We start from the raw sequence: 17,506 nt of genomic DNA, 5'->3' as shown, positions 1-17,506 counted from the left end.
ACACTACATTGACCCTTTAGTTGAGAAGTTGGTAGATGAACTTGTTGTTGACCATAGTATGAGAAAATTGTACAAACGAGTTCATAAGGCTAGAAGTAAGGGTGACTATAAATTATGTAACCGGCTTGTATCTAATTTATCGCATACCGAAAAGGCGAAACTTGTTGAATTTGTGCAGGTTACTAAAGAAGCCGACGAATGGCTCATGTCAAAGGCAGATGTGGATATTATTAGAGTAGGTTCCCGAAAATTGTCGGATGATGGAACCTACGATCCCGGAGCTGGCTAGTTTCGAGATTTTGAATTGTTGTAGAGTTTGTAAACGATGTTTCGAAAACCTTAAAAATCCTAAAATTTTGAAAAACCCTAAAAAACACAAAACTATTTTCTCTTCTTTTTGTATTAGTTCGTTTCATGTGCAGGTACATTTGGGAATTTGGTTTGTTGCATGGTAGTGCAGAGAAAAGATTCTGCCATATTGTTCCGTATTTTGATGGTTGAGCACTACAAAGACACCTGCACATGATTGATCATGTAAAGTTTTGTATATTTCATTTCATATTATTTTCGAGAATTATAACTCACCTTATACTAATGTCCTCTAAAATTCATACTCATTTTTCATTTAAACGTAATGAGGACATTACTTAACTCAAGTGTGGGGTGGGTGTATGAATTCTCGTGGTTATTAAATTTGGTTTCGGTTATTTTGAACTTTGAAAAATACTAAAACATCATGTTTAAGCCATTTTTGGGAAATTTTAAAATTTTTATGGTCTAATTCGTGATTTCAAAGAGGCCAAAACCTTTTGCTATTCAAATTGGCAAGTTGTTACCTATGAATTAACTGTTACAAAATGTACAAATTGTCATTTCCTGTGTTCTTTCCGCCCTAGATCGAAGCCGGGTCTAGTTGGCTCGAAAATTACACTTGCTCCGTGTCGTTTCCCTAAAACCAAGGGGAACCATGGGTAACACTTTCCATACCCTAGGATGTATCATTTCCATCCTATTAAGGAAGTAAAGTCTTCCGAGTTTACATTCTACTTGGTATAGCAGACTTCCTAAACTATACCATTTCATACCAATATCATATCACGATATAAAGGTACTGTGGGAATAGGAAGTCTTGAACTTCCAAAACACATTCATTACCATTGAATGTGAAATCCTATGAATTCTTCAAGAATTCAAGTGTAGGTCACCTGTACCAAAACGGGTGTCAACCGTAAGAGCGGTGATTGTATCGTGTGGTCAAAACCGGACCATGCGCTAAATCGAAACACTTTATTAGGGTGATCCTCATTGTTTCTCCTAACAAGGACAATGTTACGTCCGACCACCTTTTATTACCATAGGATGTATTTATTCCATCCTCAAAGGAGTCAAGTCTCCCGACTGACACACTTGATGACTTATGTCATAAGTTGTAGTCCAGACCAGCTGTAGGTTGATGAACAGTCTTGAAAAGTCTTCTCTAACATCGGCTAGAAATCCACTAGGCCTCAGCATCAAACAGGGAGCTAGTGGTTAGACTTATCTCAATGAGGGAGATCTGTCTCGTAAAACGGGGGGCACCATGCATACATAAAATGTCAGTGATTTATCAGATCCCCGGAAGGATAATCTCCTTAAAGATTAATCAGCTTTTAAGCCTGATGAACTTCAATCTTTATGATTGACTTAACGGATTAGATGGTCACCACATGATTATCGATGATATTCGGACGTAATGTGTATCCTCCTAAGCACATTATTTTCTTACCGACATCTCGCGATGTTAGGTACTGTTGGAGGCATTGGCTTGGCCAATCGCGGGGTACCCCGTATGGTTCGTTTGGTTCGAGGGTTCTATCTTCTCGGTTCATGACTTCCGCTTGTATTCCCGGTTCACATTGAAGACTTTTCACTAAGGTTCGAGATTCCTTTACCTCATTATTATGGTATTTATTATTGAAGACATCATTATGTTGTTGATCATTACATTATTGTTTGAGGTTTGATAATTGAATTTGTGGGATTACAAGTGGAAGTCATATGGTTATTATTTATTCCAAGCTCGCACCCGCAATAGTGTTCGTTTGCTTATTGGTTCATATTTGGTTATACATATTTCATTGAAGACGTTATTTTTAGTAGAAGATTATTTTCGAGTCATATTGCTTGAGGACAAGCAAGACTCTAGTGTGGGGTGGTTTGATATTGCGCATTTCATCTATTATTATTCTCGCAATATCGGTCATATTTTGGTCCGTTTGGATACGAATTGGAGCATTTTGATAGATATTATGATAATTTAAGTTCGAGAACCGAGAAGACGTAATGTGAAGATATTTGATGGTTTTTAATAGTTTTCTACACAAGAAGGATATAAAGGTTGGGGATACAAGTTTGAATGGTTAAAAGTACAAGGAAACGTTCAAAAGTTGAGGTTTTGAAGGTGTGAGGCGCGCATGAAAGGGGTGAGGCGCGCGTATATGAAGAAAAAGCGAACAGTGAAATTTTACACTACCTGTCAGGGGCGCGCTTTTAGGTGTGCGCCTCACAGAAATTGCACATGGTGCGCGCGGCGCGTATTAATGTGTGCGCGGCGCGCATGGTATCCTGAAAAGAGTTATTTTCTAAGATATATTCTATTTTTCAACCCTAGTGAGGATATCTTTTTGTCAGCCGTTTTCCAGCAGCTTCAAGAACGAAAAAGGTGATTTTTGGGGAATTCCAAGGTCACCACTCTTATCCAATCGATCCATTAACGCGTTGCAATCCTACAAACATTGAAGATTCATCATCATCTTTGGTTGATTCTTTCCTCAAACTTATGAATTCCCAATTGATTTTGATTTTATCTTTTAACATGGTTGTTGGCTAATTTCTTTATGTTCATCTAGACTAAATACATTGTTGGATGTAATTTTTATGATTGATTATTATTTGTTTGATGATTGATAGCTTGAACACTTGATTATTCTTGTTGATACTTATTCTTGAATTGATTGATAATTGTGGTTGTCTAATAGAAAGAGATTTCATTGAAGTCTATTGCAATTGTTCATAAAGTTCTAAGCTTTTAGTTGATTGATTGATTTGGTTGTCCAATTTAGCGACGTTTATTGGAGTCTACAATATTAAGTAAATTGATTAAATTGTTTTAGATTCTTTTGCATTTAACCGGAGACGGTATTGAATCATAGAAATAATTAGTTGAAGCAGGGATAGATTGTGTACAATGAGAGTTGGCACGATTGTTGATCTTAGGGAACCCTAGGTCACGGTTTGGGTCTATCAGTTCGTCAATTTGATTAATCACAGATTAGAGGTCTTAGGCTACAGGGAATTCTGTGTCATGTAATCTAGTTTGAAGTGTTTACTCAAGGGAATTCTTGGTGAACCGATTAGTTAATTTGCAAGCATTTGGCAATTGATCAGGGCGTAATCTTGAAACATCCAACATTTGTGAAGAAATTGTAGGTGAACATATTTTCATCTTATCGATTTCACATCTATTTAAAAACGTTTTATTAATATAAAACACCAAAAATATTGTCTTTAATTTATAACTCCTCCTGATTTGGCTAATCGTTAAATAGTCACAAACAATTATTCGTACTTTCCTTTATTTCATTTTCTATTTAATTAATTACACTCAGTAATATAATCTTGAATTGAGCTTAATACCGTCCTTGGAACGATACTTGGATTTACCAATATATATACTGCTACACGATCGAGTACACTGCTCGTTAGTGTGTAGTAATCTTTTGAACCGGTATTTCCCATCATAATTTATATACGCGATTTTACACATCATCCTCCTATGAAGGATTGGATCCTCCATATGATGATGATGTTTGACATGGTCATTTATGTAAGCAAAGGACATTTATAACAATTAGATTTTGTGGTTGCATAAAACTAGGTTTCACATTGTCAATTTTTAATCTGCATAGTCTTTATAAACAAAAATTTATTTTACTATTTGTCAAATAATGTGTCGATAGCTTTGCATATAATATTCATGACCAAATGTTGCTAACTTTGTTACTGGAAAATTAGTGTGTTGACCAACATAATCTGGAGAATCTACACATGATTTATTCATCTTTTTGAGTTTCATTAAGAGTTATTTATGGTAAATTATTATAATGCTTTTTTGATTTTTATCAACAATTTGGTAAATTATTTCCTATACATATCTACGCAAATTGAAATACAAGATCATAACTCATCATTCGTTACCATACTTTGTACAGAAAATAGAACTGAACTTGGAACTTCGACTTTGCTGAAAATCTTGACACAAAATTGTATCACTCTGATTTTGACGATTTTAGTTTTGAATTACTACCAATAACTCATTGTTGCATTCTAATGCCATTGATTCATATTGTTTACGAAAATCATTTTTAACTTTTCTTTAGTTTCAATACATATACTACTAAAGTGTTTCGTCATTAAACTGCTATCAACAACAACAATGTTGTACAAATAGTAACGATTATGAAAACTATTTTATAGAGCTGCCGTGCAACGCACGGGCTCTTAAAATCTAGTTACGAATATAAAACATACTAAAAATGATGTTCAGCTTCGTACGTATCCCTAACTTCGGGGGTAAATCAGTAACTTGGCTCTTTTTTCCCATTGTTGTTTACAACTTCTTTTCCCCCTTCTTTTTTAACCTACAGTTTCATCCTTTTATTTTTTACGTTCAGTTAATCGACTGTTAACCGATCAAAACTACCCTTTCAATCAAGTGATCAAAACTACCCCGCAGCAAAGCGTGAATTTTTTTACTCGTTAAGACTATTAAATTGAGACATAAGGAGTATGATTTAACCCCTTCATTACAGAAAGGGGCGGAGTTCTATAAGTGTAGGAGGGGCCCTCGCCCCTCCAAAAGTTTCATTAAGTAATGGGATTTTATACTCTCTCCGTCCCAAAAAAACTGTCTACCTTTCTATTTTGGATTGTCCCAAAATTATTGTCACTTTCTCTAAATAACCATTAAATATCATTAAAGTTCTAGTTATGTCCTTTTTAATTGTGAAATTTAACTTTAAATATATCAATTAAATTATTAGTTACTCTTTATAACTACATTAATGAAGGACAAATTAGAAAATTCATTACTATATCTTAAATTCAACAAAAAGTAAACTAGGACTGTTATTTTGGGACGAAGGGAGTAGTACTTTGAGTTACGGACGTACGGGTTTTGGAATCAACTAAATCGGAGTCCGTATGAAAAAGATATGACGAAAATGGTGAAGGTTTGCAGATTTTGTTTTTATCAACAATTTACTTCATTCTTCCATATCTCTCGGGGATTTATAACGTGAAATCAATCCAAAACTAAAGTTTAAGAAGTTAACTTAAATGATGTACAATTGAAATCGATATTGTTACCTAAAATGTGTATAAAATTTGCAATTTTGTTCTCCAAATAACGTGTTTTTTCTTGCTAAAAGACATATCAGACATTCGACAAAATTTTGCGCCCCCAACCATTTCGTTCAAAGTCCACCGGTGATTACAGGGCAGGAATCCGCAAGTCATAAAATTTGTGCCGCTCATTCCCATCCAACTCAAGACATCTTCATTCCTATCCTACTCGAGACATCTGAAATAGGAAGAGGAAAAATAGAATATAACGTACGATTCGGTTTCATCATAACACAAGGCGCACAAAATATAGCGAGTTGGCATATTTACATCTTGAGTTGGCATGATACAAACTACACTGTCATTATTAATTAATTTATTTATTACCTTTTGGTAGTCAATTTAAAAGTAAGTTATTTTAAACCAATTTAATAAAATTAAATGTTTGTAGGTCAACTCTCAGGATCATATTCAATGTACCTCAAGAGAGGTAAACACTTCATTTTTTAGTATCAATATATTATTTTATAACTAATTTAGTCATTTTTATGTATTTGTCCATCACGAAATGATTATAAATGACGATTAATATTTAATTTATTTATGCCCGTCTGCCTTTGTTTTGTCCCATTTAATTCGATGCAGTGGCGTTTGTTTTGAATCACTTTTTTTAAAAGCATATCACTTCTATGTAAATGGTGGCAGTGTTTTAAAAACGAGAAAAACGCATAATGGGTTAAAATCATTTCAAGTATTTATGAGGCGGGCGGCGGGTTGGATACTAACTCTTTTTGCAGGAACATACAGGGTAGAACTATTTGAAACGAAATCATAAAGGCCAGTAGGATCACTGATAATATTGGTATCGACTTAACAAGCTCGATCATCAAATCCGTTGGTAACGGTGCAGACACCAAATTTTGGTCCGATTACTGGTGTGGTACAGATCATCTGTGCATTCTTTTTCCACGGATCTTCATGCTTGAATCCAACAAAGTGGCACGAGTAGCTGATAGAATTTCCACTCATAATTCGATCTCCACCGAAACCTGAAATTGAATACGGGAACCTAACAGACGAACCTTAAATGAACTAATTAAACTTAATAATCTAATCTCTTCTTGTTTATTGTCTGACAAGTTGGATTCGTGTAAATGGTCATTGGACCCATCGGGCCAATTCAAAACAAAGACACAAGCTAATGCTCTTGACAATTGCAAACTAGCTCCATCATCCTCTTTCGACGAAACGCCACGTAACAAACTTATCCCACAAAAAATTAACATATTTATTTGGAGATCCAAGCATAGTAGAAATCCCAACCCGTGTAGAACTCGATAAACGTGGGGTGGATCTCGACTCGGTATTTGCCCGTTATGCAATAATCATGTAGAAACTGTTGAACACATCATCTTCCATTGCCCCGTTTTCATGAATATTTGGAACTATGTGTTGCGCTGGTGGAATCTACCACTAAACTCTCTCACAAGTTTTAACTCTACACAAGGTACCCTTATTTGGCAAGCCATCAAATGGGCTTGTTGCTATATAATTTGGAAATATAGAAATCTCAAAGTTTTTTCAATGAGGAATGGTGCCACGCAACTATAATTTTCGACATCCAAACTCAAAGCTTCTCATGGATATCCAAGCGTGCTAAAAAGACAAGGCTCGAATGGCAACAATGGCTTATTAATCCTTCATGCTATGTTGCCTCTCCTAACACGCGAATGGGTATTGGTTAATTTACCACGATCCATCATTTATTGGTAAGTACGCTCTCGGGATTAAAAGGTTAGTTTTCTCTTCCTTTGTCACCGCTTGATCATTACTGATGGATTCCGCTATCCTGCTTGCTTGCAAGTTCAACCGATCATACTCCCATTCCACATGGATCGCTAATTTGGTACTCTTATTGTAGTTTATATGTAATATCTCGTGTAGTGCGTTCCGTGCGTTGTATAGTTTCGTATATAGGGCCTATTGTATATATCTGCTTATTATATATAAAGATTTACTTGCTTTTCAAAACAAAAATAAATAAATTCGATGTAGTTCTTGTTTTTTCCCATTTAATTTAATAGAGTATTTAATTTAATAGAGTATGTATAATTAACGTTATGTAACTTAATAGTAATAGAAAAAATTATTTGGGTGGCCCCTGTGTTTTACACCATGTTTCTCCATTAATCCTCGTGTTTCTATTTTGACCTAAAAGATCCTTGTGATTTACAAATATTGCGTGGGTGGTCCCTGCCTCAAACAACTGTTAAAAAAATCCGTTAATTTAAGGGTGTTATCATCCTTTCAGTTATTTCTTACCCATTTATATTTAAAAATGTTACGTGGATGATTCATGTGGTTTACAAACATAATATACGTAGTTATTATAATTATACGTATTTAGATTATTGTTATATGTATTTATATTATATTTATAAGTATTTATATTTTAGTTAAATTTATATCATATTTATATTATTATTTAGGTAATTATATTAAATTTATGGTTATACACATGTATTTATATTATATATACTTAATATATATATATATATATATATATATATATATATATATATATATATATATATATATATATATATATATATATATATATATATATATATATATATATATATATATATATATATATATATATATATATATATATATATATATATATATATTATACGTGTTTATATTATATTTATATTTATTATATATATGCATTTTTATTCTATGAGTTTTTTTCTAAACGACTTATCTGAAAGAAGGCTATGCAATTAACGAATTCTTTGATTTGAAGCAATGGGTTGATTTGAAAAGATAGAAAACCAACACGCTCCGACAAAAAGCAAAAACGAAATGGGAATTGGAATGTAACACCCCGTTTTCAGTTACATGTTATTTTGGACGTCATTTGAGTTACAAGGTATGAAATCGTATCTTTTGATCCCAAATAAAGTATGAGTTAATGTTCTAAATCCTCACCATTGAAAAGTAGACCTTATTACGTTTCCAACGATATTTGATTCATCAAAAATGGAGTTACGGTCTGAAAGTTACGAGCAAAACAAGTTTCACAAAATGCTAATTTCGCCTTTTGCGCACGGCGCAAAAGACGGGATTTCCTGATATTGCGCATTCTGATCTGATTTTGCCTTATAGTGCGCACCGTGCAAATTGAGCTGACAGTTTTTGGTGGGTTTGTAATTTTGAGATATTAAAGAGGTCACTTTGGACTTTTCACTTGTGGATGGGTTTTATATCCCAAATCTGATCTAGATCTCATTTTATCCCCATTTTTCACCAACCAAACTCTGGAGAGAGATGAGGGTTTCTAGAGAGAGAAAGCTTCAGTGGAAGAAGAAGATGGTGATTTCTACCCAAATTGAAGTTCATCTTGGTGTGTCTAGCCTCTAGGCTTCTCATTGATGCTTGAGGTAAACCCTAATCTAAATTTTGTTGTTTAATTTCCATTTTAGTTAGGGTTTGAGTTAGTGTTGGGTTATAAACCCCATTTCTTATGAAATTTGGGGTGTTGGTGTGTGATTTGGGTAGAGAAACTTTAATATTGTGGGTTTAGAGTTAGATGATGAATTTGGAAGTATTTATCACGATTTTGGGTCTTAATCATTAGATTGGAAGTGTGTGGGTGATTAAAGTGTTCTTAAGAACATATTTGTTGGTCAAAATTGGGTTTGACCTTGATTTGGTGGACAAACTAGGATTTGAGGTTAGTGTTAGTATAATAAGCACTTAAGTACTTAGTTTATGTTATTAATGTGTGTATTAGGGCCTAATCACTAGCAATTAGTGATTCTGGGTTGAATTTGACATAAGTTAAAGGAGGTTAAGCGTGATATGGGTCAATATTGCACGTGTTGTAGTTTTGGTGTAAAAGATGTTTTGAAATGATCACTACCTAAGTAGTAATCTAGGGTCGGGACCTAGGTTGGTCAATTTGTTGTCAAGTATAATTTGGGTTAAATTGTACTTTGTAGAGTGAGTTTGAATTACCACCCGAAGTGGTAATGGGTTGTGTCCATTTAAGTGTTAAATGGGCGGGTTTTGGTGAGCAAGGTGTAGTCCCTCGACTAAGGGATGTTTGTGTCGAGTTCTCTTTTAGAGAATGGTTATTTATGTGTATATTGAACCTATGTGTGATATAGGTGACTACTTGCTCGGATTTGTGGATGAAAATCATAATACATGACTTGTGCGGCCATTCCAAGGTGAGTGGAATAATTATATGTATATGTATATGATGTATGTACTTGTGCGGTGTGAAATGTGGGTTTAGTCGCAATGTTAAGACACCACAATTTACGTGACGGGTGGGTTAGTCGCAGTGTTAAGACATCACTCCGGGGTTAGTGACGTGTGGATTTAGTCGCAGTGTTAAGACACCAAATTTTTCGTGATGGGTGGCTTTAGTCGCAGTGTAAGACACCACCCAGGGGTAAGTGATACGAAGTGTAAGTACACTAATGGATGTTGTGAATACCGATGGTCATTCGCGAATACCTTTCCCTTGTGCTATTGGTTAACCATGATTGTGTGATTTTTGTATTAGCAAATTAAATTGTGACTATATGCTATTGGTGATGATAACTTATTGTGAATTGTGGATATTTGGTTAATGCATTTTAATTTCATGGTTATTGAATTGCTTGCTCGTATGGTATTTGTGTGAGTTTTTGCAAGTAAGTAGATTATATATGTATATGTATAATTATTGCATTCACTAAGTGTAAGCTTACCCCTCATTGTTGTTACCTTTTTATAGGTACCATTTATTAAGCAGAAGACTACTAGTTGCTAGACTAGTTACTTTTGGGTGATTAAGCTCATGAGGGGGTAGCTTTTGGATATTCGGTTGCGGATTGGGGACTTTGTAAATCCCCGGGATTATGCTCTTGGTATCGGGTTGGGTCATAGAGTCCTAACTCGTCTAAATGTATATTTGGGTCGAAATTACACCGTTTGGTTGTATGAGTTGTTGTAATCGTTTTGTAAACTTATATACATTTGTTGCACGTTGATAATGTACGTCGTTAAACAGGTTTTGGAATAATGGACCTTGCGTTGTTGGAGAAATTGGTTTCATCTTAAAAACTTGCAGGTCCCATTTTATGCTATAGGGCACGCCGCGCAACTGTACTGTGCTGGTCTGTTGTTTTAAAAAAAGGTGTTGATTTCTCGTATTACGTTTTGGGGTCGTTACATGGAAGGAGCGTACCGATGATCCTTAATGAAATTCAAATAAATAGCTTCGAGTGAATTTTGACACGGTCAAGGAATAAGCAATGGGATTGGAATCAATGGCTTGTGAACCCTTCGGTTTATTTTGATGGTAATTAATCGTTAAGATAGAAGATCCAAGTAGCCTGTAAACGTGTAGAATTTATAGAATTCGTATGTTACACAGTAAGCTCTGCTCGACACTATGTATAGGAGCAGAACCTTGATGTATATTTTTCGTTGTATACCTGTTTCATTAATAAAATTGATTTGCTTTTAAAAAAAATATTTATACACGTATTTATATTATATTTATATTTATTATACACATCATGATTTCATCATCTCGTTCACCACGTCATCCTTTATCGCAATCTTCATACGTATCTGTTAGCATATCTATATTATATTTATATTTATTATACACATTATATTTATTATATATTAAATGCGATATTTAAATTATGAATAATTAGTATGAATTGATTAATATAAATACATATTTAATAAATATAAATATAATAAAACTACCGTATATAATAAATATAAATATAATATAAACACGTATAATAATATAAATATAATATAATACGTATATATAAATATGAAAATATAATACGTATATATTAATATGAATATAATATAAATACGTATATAATAAATATAAATATAATATCACTACGTGTTTAATATATATAAATATAAATACGTATATAATAAATATATCTATAATATAAATACGAATATAATATTTGTCACTCACAGGCACCAGCCACGTAACATTTGTAAATATAAATGGGTAAGAAATAATTGAAAGAATGAAAATACCCCTAGATTAACGGACATTTTTAATAGATGTTGGAGGTAGGAACCACCCACGTAACATTCGTAAATCACAGGGATCACTCAGGTCAAAATAGAAACATAGGGATTAATGGAGAAATGTGGTGTAAAACACATGGACTATCTAAGTAAATTTTTCATAATAATATTGATTATACAATATAATTAATGTGATGTATGTTAATTATACAAAATCTCTCCTTAGCTTTAGAAATATAACAAGCACGGGATAGGATAGTGAAACGAGTGGTAAGTCTCATGGATAAAAACCTACAGTGAGTAAGTAAGGAAATCAATGAGCCTTTGTAAGTACATATTATTTGCCTATATAAAGAAAGGTTCAAGTACTAAAAATGAACAAACAACTTCACTCTTCCAAAAGTCATTGATTCCAATCCTCTCAGTCGCTATCATTCGGTTACTATTCAGGATAAGTAACGTAAAACCAATTGCCCCTAAGTGCAATATGAGTTACCAAATAGGAAATCACCACCCGATATGATAAGCCATCTATCACAACCCGATATAATAACCTAAGAGACATAACCCCTTCTGTAAGTGATACTGATAATTAAGTCGATAAGTACGGTCATCACGAACCATATTCTTGTCCTTTAATCTGACGTATCATCATTTGGCGTCATCCGTGGAACACAAATAATTTTTTTACCTACTACAACTTAAACCTTTTTTTTTACCAATGTTGGTAGAAAATGACCGGAGAAGCTTCCTACACCACATCAACACATGATCATGGAAAAGGTCCAAGTAGTTCCGAAGTACCTTCAGAACAACCGTTAGAGGCAAACCTTCCTACTCTCGGAACATATGGAGGTCTACCAGTCCTTGGTATGTTCAGGAAACCTTGACATCCCGATCATGCAATTGGTTATTTATTACTTTAGTCAAATTCATGCCATATACTCAGCCCTTTCGTCAAAAAAGAAAGAAGCAACCACAAAGAGGACACCAACCCTTGATGAACATCCCGTAATTGAACCATGGAATTCATATTACAAAGAAGCACTTGACGAGCCGATGCTAAAAATCGGTGAAGGAGATAGCAAATCACTAAAAAAGAATAGAGCTGAAACTATGCTCAAAAATCAAGAAGGGTTTGCCAAGGAAAAACCCACAAGTGCTACCAATTTTTATAATGACCCATTCATATTCAAAAAATCTGAGAGAAACATACTCAATTTGGTGGCCTCCAAATCATAAAACGAATAATAGATTACAACATGCCTGATGCACTATGCCAACCAACTTAAAAACCTATGATGGGTTATCAGATCCCGATGATGACCTAATGATATTCACGGGCTCCATGGATGCACATAAGTTACCAAAACCAGCCTGGTGTGGATTCTTTCACATCATCCTAAGTGGAGCAGCGAGATTTTGGTACAACAACTTGCCACAAGCAAGTATCGATGACATCTATGAGTTAAGAAACAAGTTTCGCGCTAACTTCCTACAACAAAGGAGGTTTCAAAAAACTCAAGACGAGATACTTGGAATTCGAAAACAGTCATATGAAAGCCTAAAAGATTACTTCGAGAGATTCAAAAAGGAGACATTAAACATAATGGATCGATTAGATGGTATGATAACGGGAGCATTCATAAGCGGGCACCATCCAGGAAGAATCTTTAAAGACCTAATTGCTCGACCACCAACGTCAATGGAATATCTATTCACACAAGCCAATAACTTTATCAGAGCTGAAGAAGCCAACACATAAAATTGGCTGCGTGAATCTAAAAGAGGGTCTGGGGATATCAGATAAAGCCAAAATCAAAGAGACACCCCAAGGTGACAAAGAGACATGTATGTTCATCGTACATCAAATCGATCAGTCGATCATAGCAATCCTAACAAACCATCTTTCACGCCATTGATTAAATCTCCAGCACAAATTTATGCAATAGCTGAAGGAAAGGCAATCCTCAGACCTCCATCAAAGATGCTTACGCCTACTCATCCTAGGGAACGAACTAAATATTATGAATTTCATGGAGACTACGGACATGAAACAAACAAATTCATTGATATTTGGAGAAAAATTAAGGCTTGTGTAATGAATAGTCGCTTGAGTCATTTATCCAAGGGTGCACGAGCCCATAATAGTAATCAAAATCCAGGGAGTTCTGGAAACATGGATAAAGGAAAGAGTCATGTTGAGATGACACAAACGATAAGGAAAGTTGGAAACACAGCGAGATTCTAATGATCCAGAGGTGCTCCCACACAACGGAAACTAGAGTGCTGGAACCAATCTCTAATATCTCGTTCAATAGCAAAGACCCAGTTCCTAAGAATTCTAGTGGTGACGAACCACTACTAATCAAATCAGGCATAGGAGGCACGATGGTTCATCGAATTTATGTAGACGAAGGAAGTTCAACATAAATCTTATACGATCATTGTTTCCAACTCCTTACTGAAAGTAAAAAACCAATGATGAAACCACCAACAACCTCTTTGGTAGGGTTCACGGGACAACTATTATGGCCTATGGGTATGATTACACTTCCTCTCACCGTGTATGATTACCAGGGCAAAGGTAGCAAGACTATTGAAGTAGAATTTATGGTTGTTCATCCCCTGTCACCTTATAACATGATACTAGCAAGAATAGGGATGAAAAAATTAGGAGCAATTGCTCCAAAATACACTCATTGCTCAAATTTCAACTTTATTATGGTATTTCCACTGTGCTAGGAGACATACAACACATTAAGGAATGCATGCACACCTCTCGAAAAAGAGAGCGAGATGTTGAGGTAATAGCTACATCAGCAACTGAGAAACAACCAAATGAGAGTAATGAAGTTGTCATAAACCACCTTTACCCGGATCAAGTAATCTCTATTGGTATAAACATCTCTTCGAGACTAATGGCACGACTGCAAAAGCTTTTATATGAAAATCAAGACATCTTTGCATGGACACCATGCGACATGATTGGGATTCCTCGAGAACTCGCAGAACAAAGGCTAAACATACACCCCCGCACCTTTACTGTTAGACAAAAGAAGAGTGTTTTAGCAAAAGAGTGCTATGAAGAAGTTAACCAAGAAGAGTGTTTTACTCAAAGAGGTGTTCTTTACTCATAGGGTATCTAAACCTGTGATGGTCCGCAAAACTGATGGGACATGGCGAATGTGCATTGACTTTTGACTTTAAAAATTTAAAGAAGTCATGCCCAAAATATAGTTACCCGCTGCCAGAGATAGACCAAAAATTCGAATCTCTCTATCGGTTTAAGTTCAAGTGATTTCTAGACGCATATAAAGGATATCATCAAATATGTATGGCATAAGAAGACGAAAAAAACTGCATTTCATACGGAGCTAGGAACGTTCTGTTATGAAAAAATGCCATTCAGTTAAAAAATGTTGGATCAATCTATCAGCGGCTACTAGATAAAGTATTTGCTAACCAATCAGGACGTAATGTCGAAATCTACATCGATGACATGGTTATCAAGAGCAGAGATGAAGGAAATGCGATATCAGAAATTGAGGAAACCTTTAATACCCTAAGACGCCTCAACATGAAATTAAATCCAAAGAAATGCATATTTGAGGTTCAAACAGGCCAGTTTCTAGGACACATGATCACAAAGGAATGGATAGAAGCAAACCCTGAAAAGATTAAGGCCATTGTCAACATGACATTGCCAAAAACAGTCCGAGAAGTTTAAATCCTTAATGGTAAGTTATCCGCTCTTAGAAGAACCTCTCCAAATTAGTAGATAAATCACTCCCATTCTTTAAAACGCTTAAAAGGTGTCTGAATAAGAAAGACTTTAAGTGGGACGAACAAGAAAATAAGTCCTTTAAAGAATTCAAACTACATTTTCAGTGTCTCTAGGAACTGACAGTGCCAATCCCCGGAGAATCATTAACGCTTTATATAGGAGCATCCCACGAAGCAATTAGTTCGGTTCTCATGGCAGAAAGAGAACACGCTCAAAAGCCAATCTATTTCGTGAGCAAGACATTACAAGGTCCGGAAGTCAATTACCCGACCCTTGAAAAGCTAGCACTCGCTCTGGTACATACAACAAGGCAATTGCGTCGGTACTTTCAAGCTCATAAAATTTGTGTTTTGACGGATCAACCTATTAGGCAAGTGTTACTCAATCCAGAGAAATTCTGGTGGATTAGCCAAATGGGAAATTGAGTTAGGAGAGCATTCTATATCCGACAAACCCCACTCATCAATTAAGGGACAAATTCTTGCAATTTTCATAGCCGAATCCCCAAAAAACATCACTACAGAAGAAACCTCATAAAAAAACGTCACCAGTAAAGAATGGAACCTTGAGTTGGACCCTATACACCGATGGAGCAAGTAGCACAAATGGTTCTGGAGCAGGTCTGATCTTGACAGACCCTCATGGGAAGGAAATAACGTATGCTCTACAGTTCGAATATCATACCTCTAACAATGAGGCTGAATATGAAGCCTTCATCGCGGGTCTAGAACATGTAACTCGGTTAGAAATCAAGAACTTGGAATTATATTATGATTCGTTGTTAATCACTAATCATATAAATGGCACATACATAGCACGCGGCGAGATGAAAAAAATACATGGCTAAAGCAAAAGATGTACAAAAAAAACTTTGACGAGTTCTCAATCACACAGATTCCGCGCTCAAAAAACAAATGCCCTGACGCTCTTAGTAAATTAGCGTCCTGCTGCCTTCGCACACCTATAAAAGAAAGTTCTAGTAGAAGTTATTCCGTGCCAAAGCATAGACATCATGGAAGTCAATTCTTCGTCCGCGCAAGAAACCACATGGATGGACCCTATTATAGAGTATCTCGAAAATGGAACCGTGCTAATATATATTGGTCTTGCTCGTAAAATAAGGATTAAAGGACCACAATACTCCGTTAAGACAATGTACTTTACAAGAAGGGTTACCTTAAACCATGGCTTATATGTGTTCAACAAGGTAAGGCAACATATGTACTTAGGGAAGCACATGTTAGGATTTGTGGCGCACATGAAGGTGCTAGAACAATTGCACAAAAAGTGGCAAGATTAGGTTACTTTTGGCCGAAAATGTACAAAGATCCCACAAAAATTACCGAAGCATGTCGAAGATTCCAAGAACGCACTCCTATCACTCGTAAATCACAATGTGACATGATAAGCAAATCCATCCCCTGGCCCTTCCAACAGTGGGGTATAGACTTGGTTGGCCTTTTTCCTGAAGCATCGAGGCGTGTGAAGTTCTTAGTAGTAGCAATTGATTACTTCTCCAAGTGGGTAGAAGCAGAACCCCTCGCAATCATCACCGAACGCAACATTGTGAAATTCGTGTGGCAAAATATTATATGTCGCTTTGGAATACTAGGAATCATTATTAGCGATAACGGTAAACAATTTTCAGAAAACCCATTCCATGATTGGTGCAACGAACTCAACATCAAGCAAAAATTTACTTTTGTTGCACACCCTCAAGCTAACGGGAAAATAGAGGTAACAAATAGAACATTGATCTAGGGCCTAAAAACATGCTTAAGCAATGCAAAAGGAAAATGGGTTGAAGAACTACCTAACATTTTATGGGCTTACCGTGTAACACCCTGATTGTTTTTTATCACAGCGAAAGTACATTTAATTACTAAAATAACCGTGGTTAATGTTTACAAACCATAGTTAATAAATCATCTTAGTTAACGTGATTATAATATTCCAAAACATCGGTGTTACATTAAAACATTACAAAACCAGAAAACATCATAGTCAACTCATAGTCAAACATGTCTTCTAAACCATCCGCAACACCCATCCTAATCAGCAGTACCTAAACCTGCAAGGGGTGGAAAGGTGGGGGATTAGCACAACTTCTAAGTGAATGGATACTATCTAACAGACCAAGCATAAGCAACTGAACATGCAAGGGTCACATATATGCTAACGTCCTGAACTAGCATACACCAACAACTGACAATATGAGGATCGGTGCTTGTACGAGCACACGACTTAGCTGATCAGGCTACAGTCTAA

The 17,506-nt window shown here is 35.4% G+C and overlaps 2 protein-coding genes across 2 annotated transcripts; both read left to right on the top strand.

The window, feature by feature from the left end:
- Positions 1–12,727: 12,727 nt before the first annotated feature.
- Positions 12,728–13,216, top strand: LOC139888771 (uncharacterized). Its single transcript, XM_071871759.1, has one exon. It carries the CDS (start codon positions 12,728–12,730, stop codon positions 13,214–13,216), a length of 489 nt encoding a protein of 162 aa, XP_071727860.1.
- A 1,006-nt stretch (positions 13,217–14,222) lies between these two features.
- Positions 14,223–16,999, top strand: LOC139888770 (uncharacterized). Its single transcript, XM_071871758.1, has 5 exons — positions 14,223–14,574; positions 14,925–15,166; positions 15,352–15,534; positions 15,735–15,979; positions 16,468–16,999. The coding sequence occupies exons 1-5, from the start codon at positions 14,223–14,225 to the stop codon at positions 16,997–16,999; spliced, it is 1,554 nt and encodes a 517-aa protein (XP_071727859.1).
- The last annotated feature ends 507 nt before the right edge of the window (positions 17,000–17,506 follow it).

Source organism: Rutidosis leptorrhynchoides, chromosome 2, assembly GCF_046630445.1.
Source record: "Rutidosis leptorrhynchoides isolate AG116_Rl617_1_P2 chromosome 2, CSIRO_AGI_Rlap_v1, whole genome shotgun sequence".
NCBI lineage: Eukaryota > Viridiplantae > Streptophyta > Magnoliopsida > Asterales > Asteraceae > Rutidosis > Rutidosis leptorrhynchoides.
This window is presented reverse-complemented; position numbering and strand designations above follow the sequence as displayed.

What these genes read in the sequence shown, in the direction of transcription:
- LOC139888771 (XM_071871759.1), top strand. Translation starts at nt 12,728, where the DNA reads ATGCCAACCAACTTAAAAACCTATGATGGGTTATCAGATCCCGATGAT.
- LOC139888770 (XM_071871758.1), top strand. Translation starts at nt 14,223, where the DNA reads ATGCACACCTCTCGAAAAAGAGAGCGAGATGTTGAGGTAATAGCTACA. An exon ending in ACATGACATTGCCAAAAACA is followed by an intron (nt 15,167 to 15,351) that starts GTCCGAGAAGTT and finishes CAGTGTCTCTAG; the next exon opens with GAACTGACAGTGCCAATCCC. An exon ending in AAAAGCTAGCACTCGCTCTG is followed by an intron (nt 15,535 to 15,734) that starts GTACATACAACA and finishes CAATTTTCATAG; the next exon opens with CCGAATCCCCAAAAAACATC.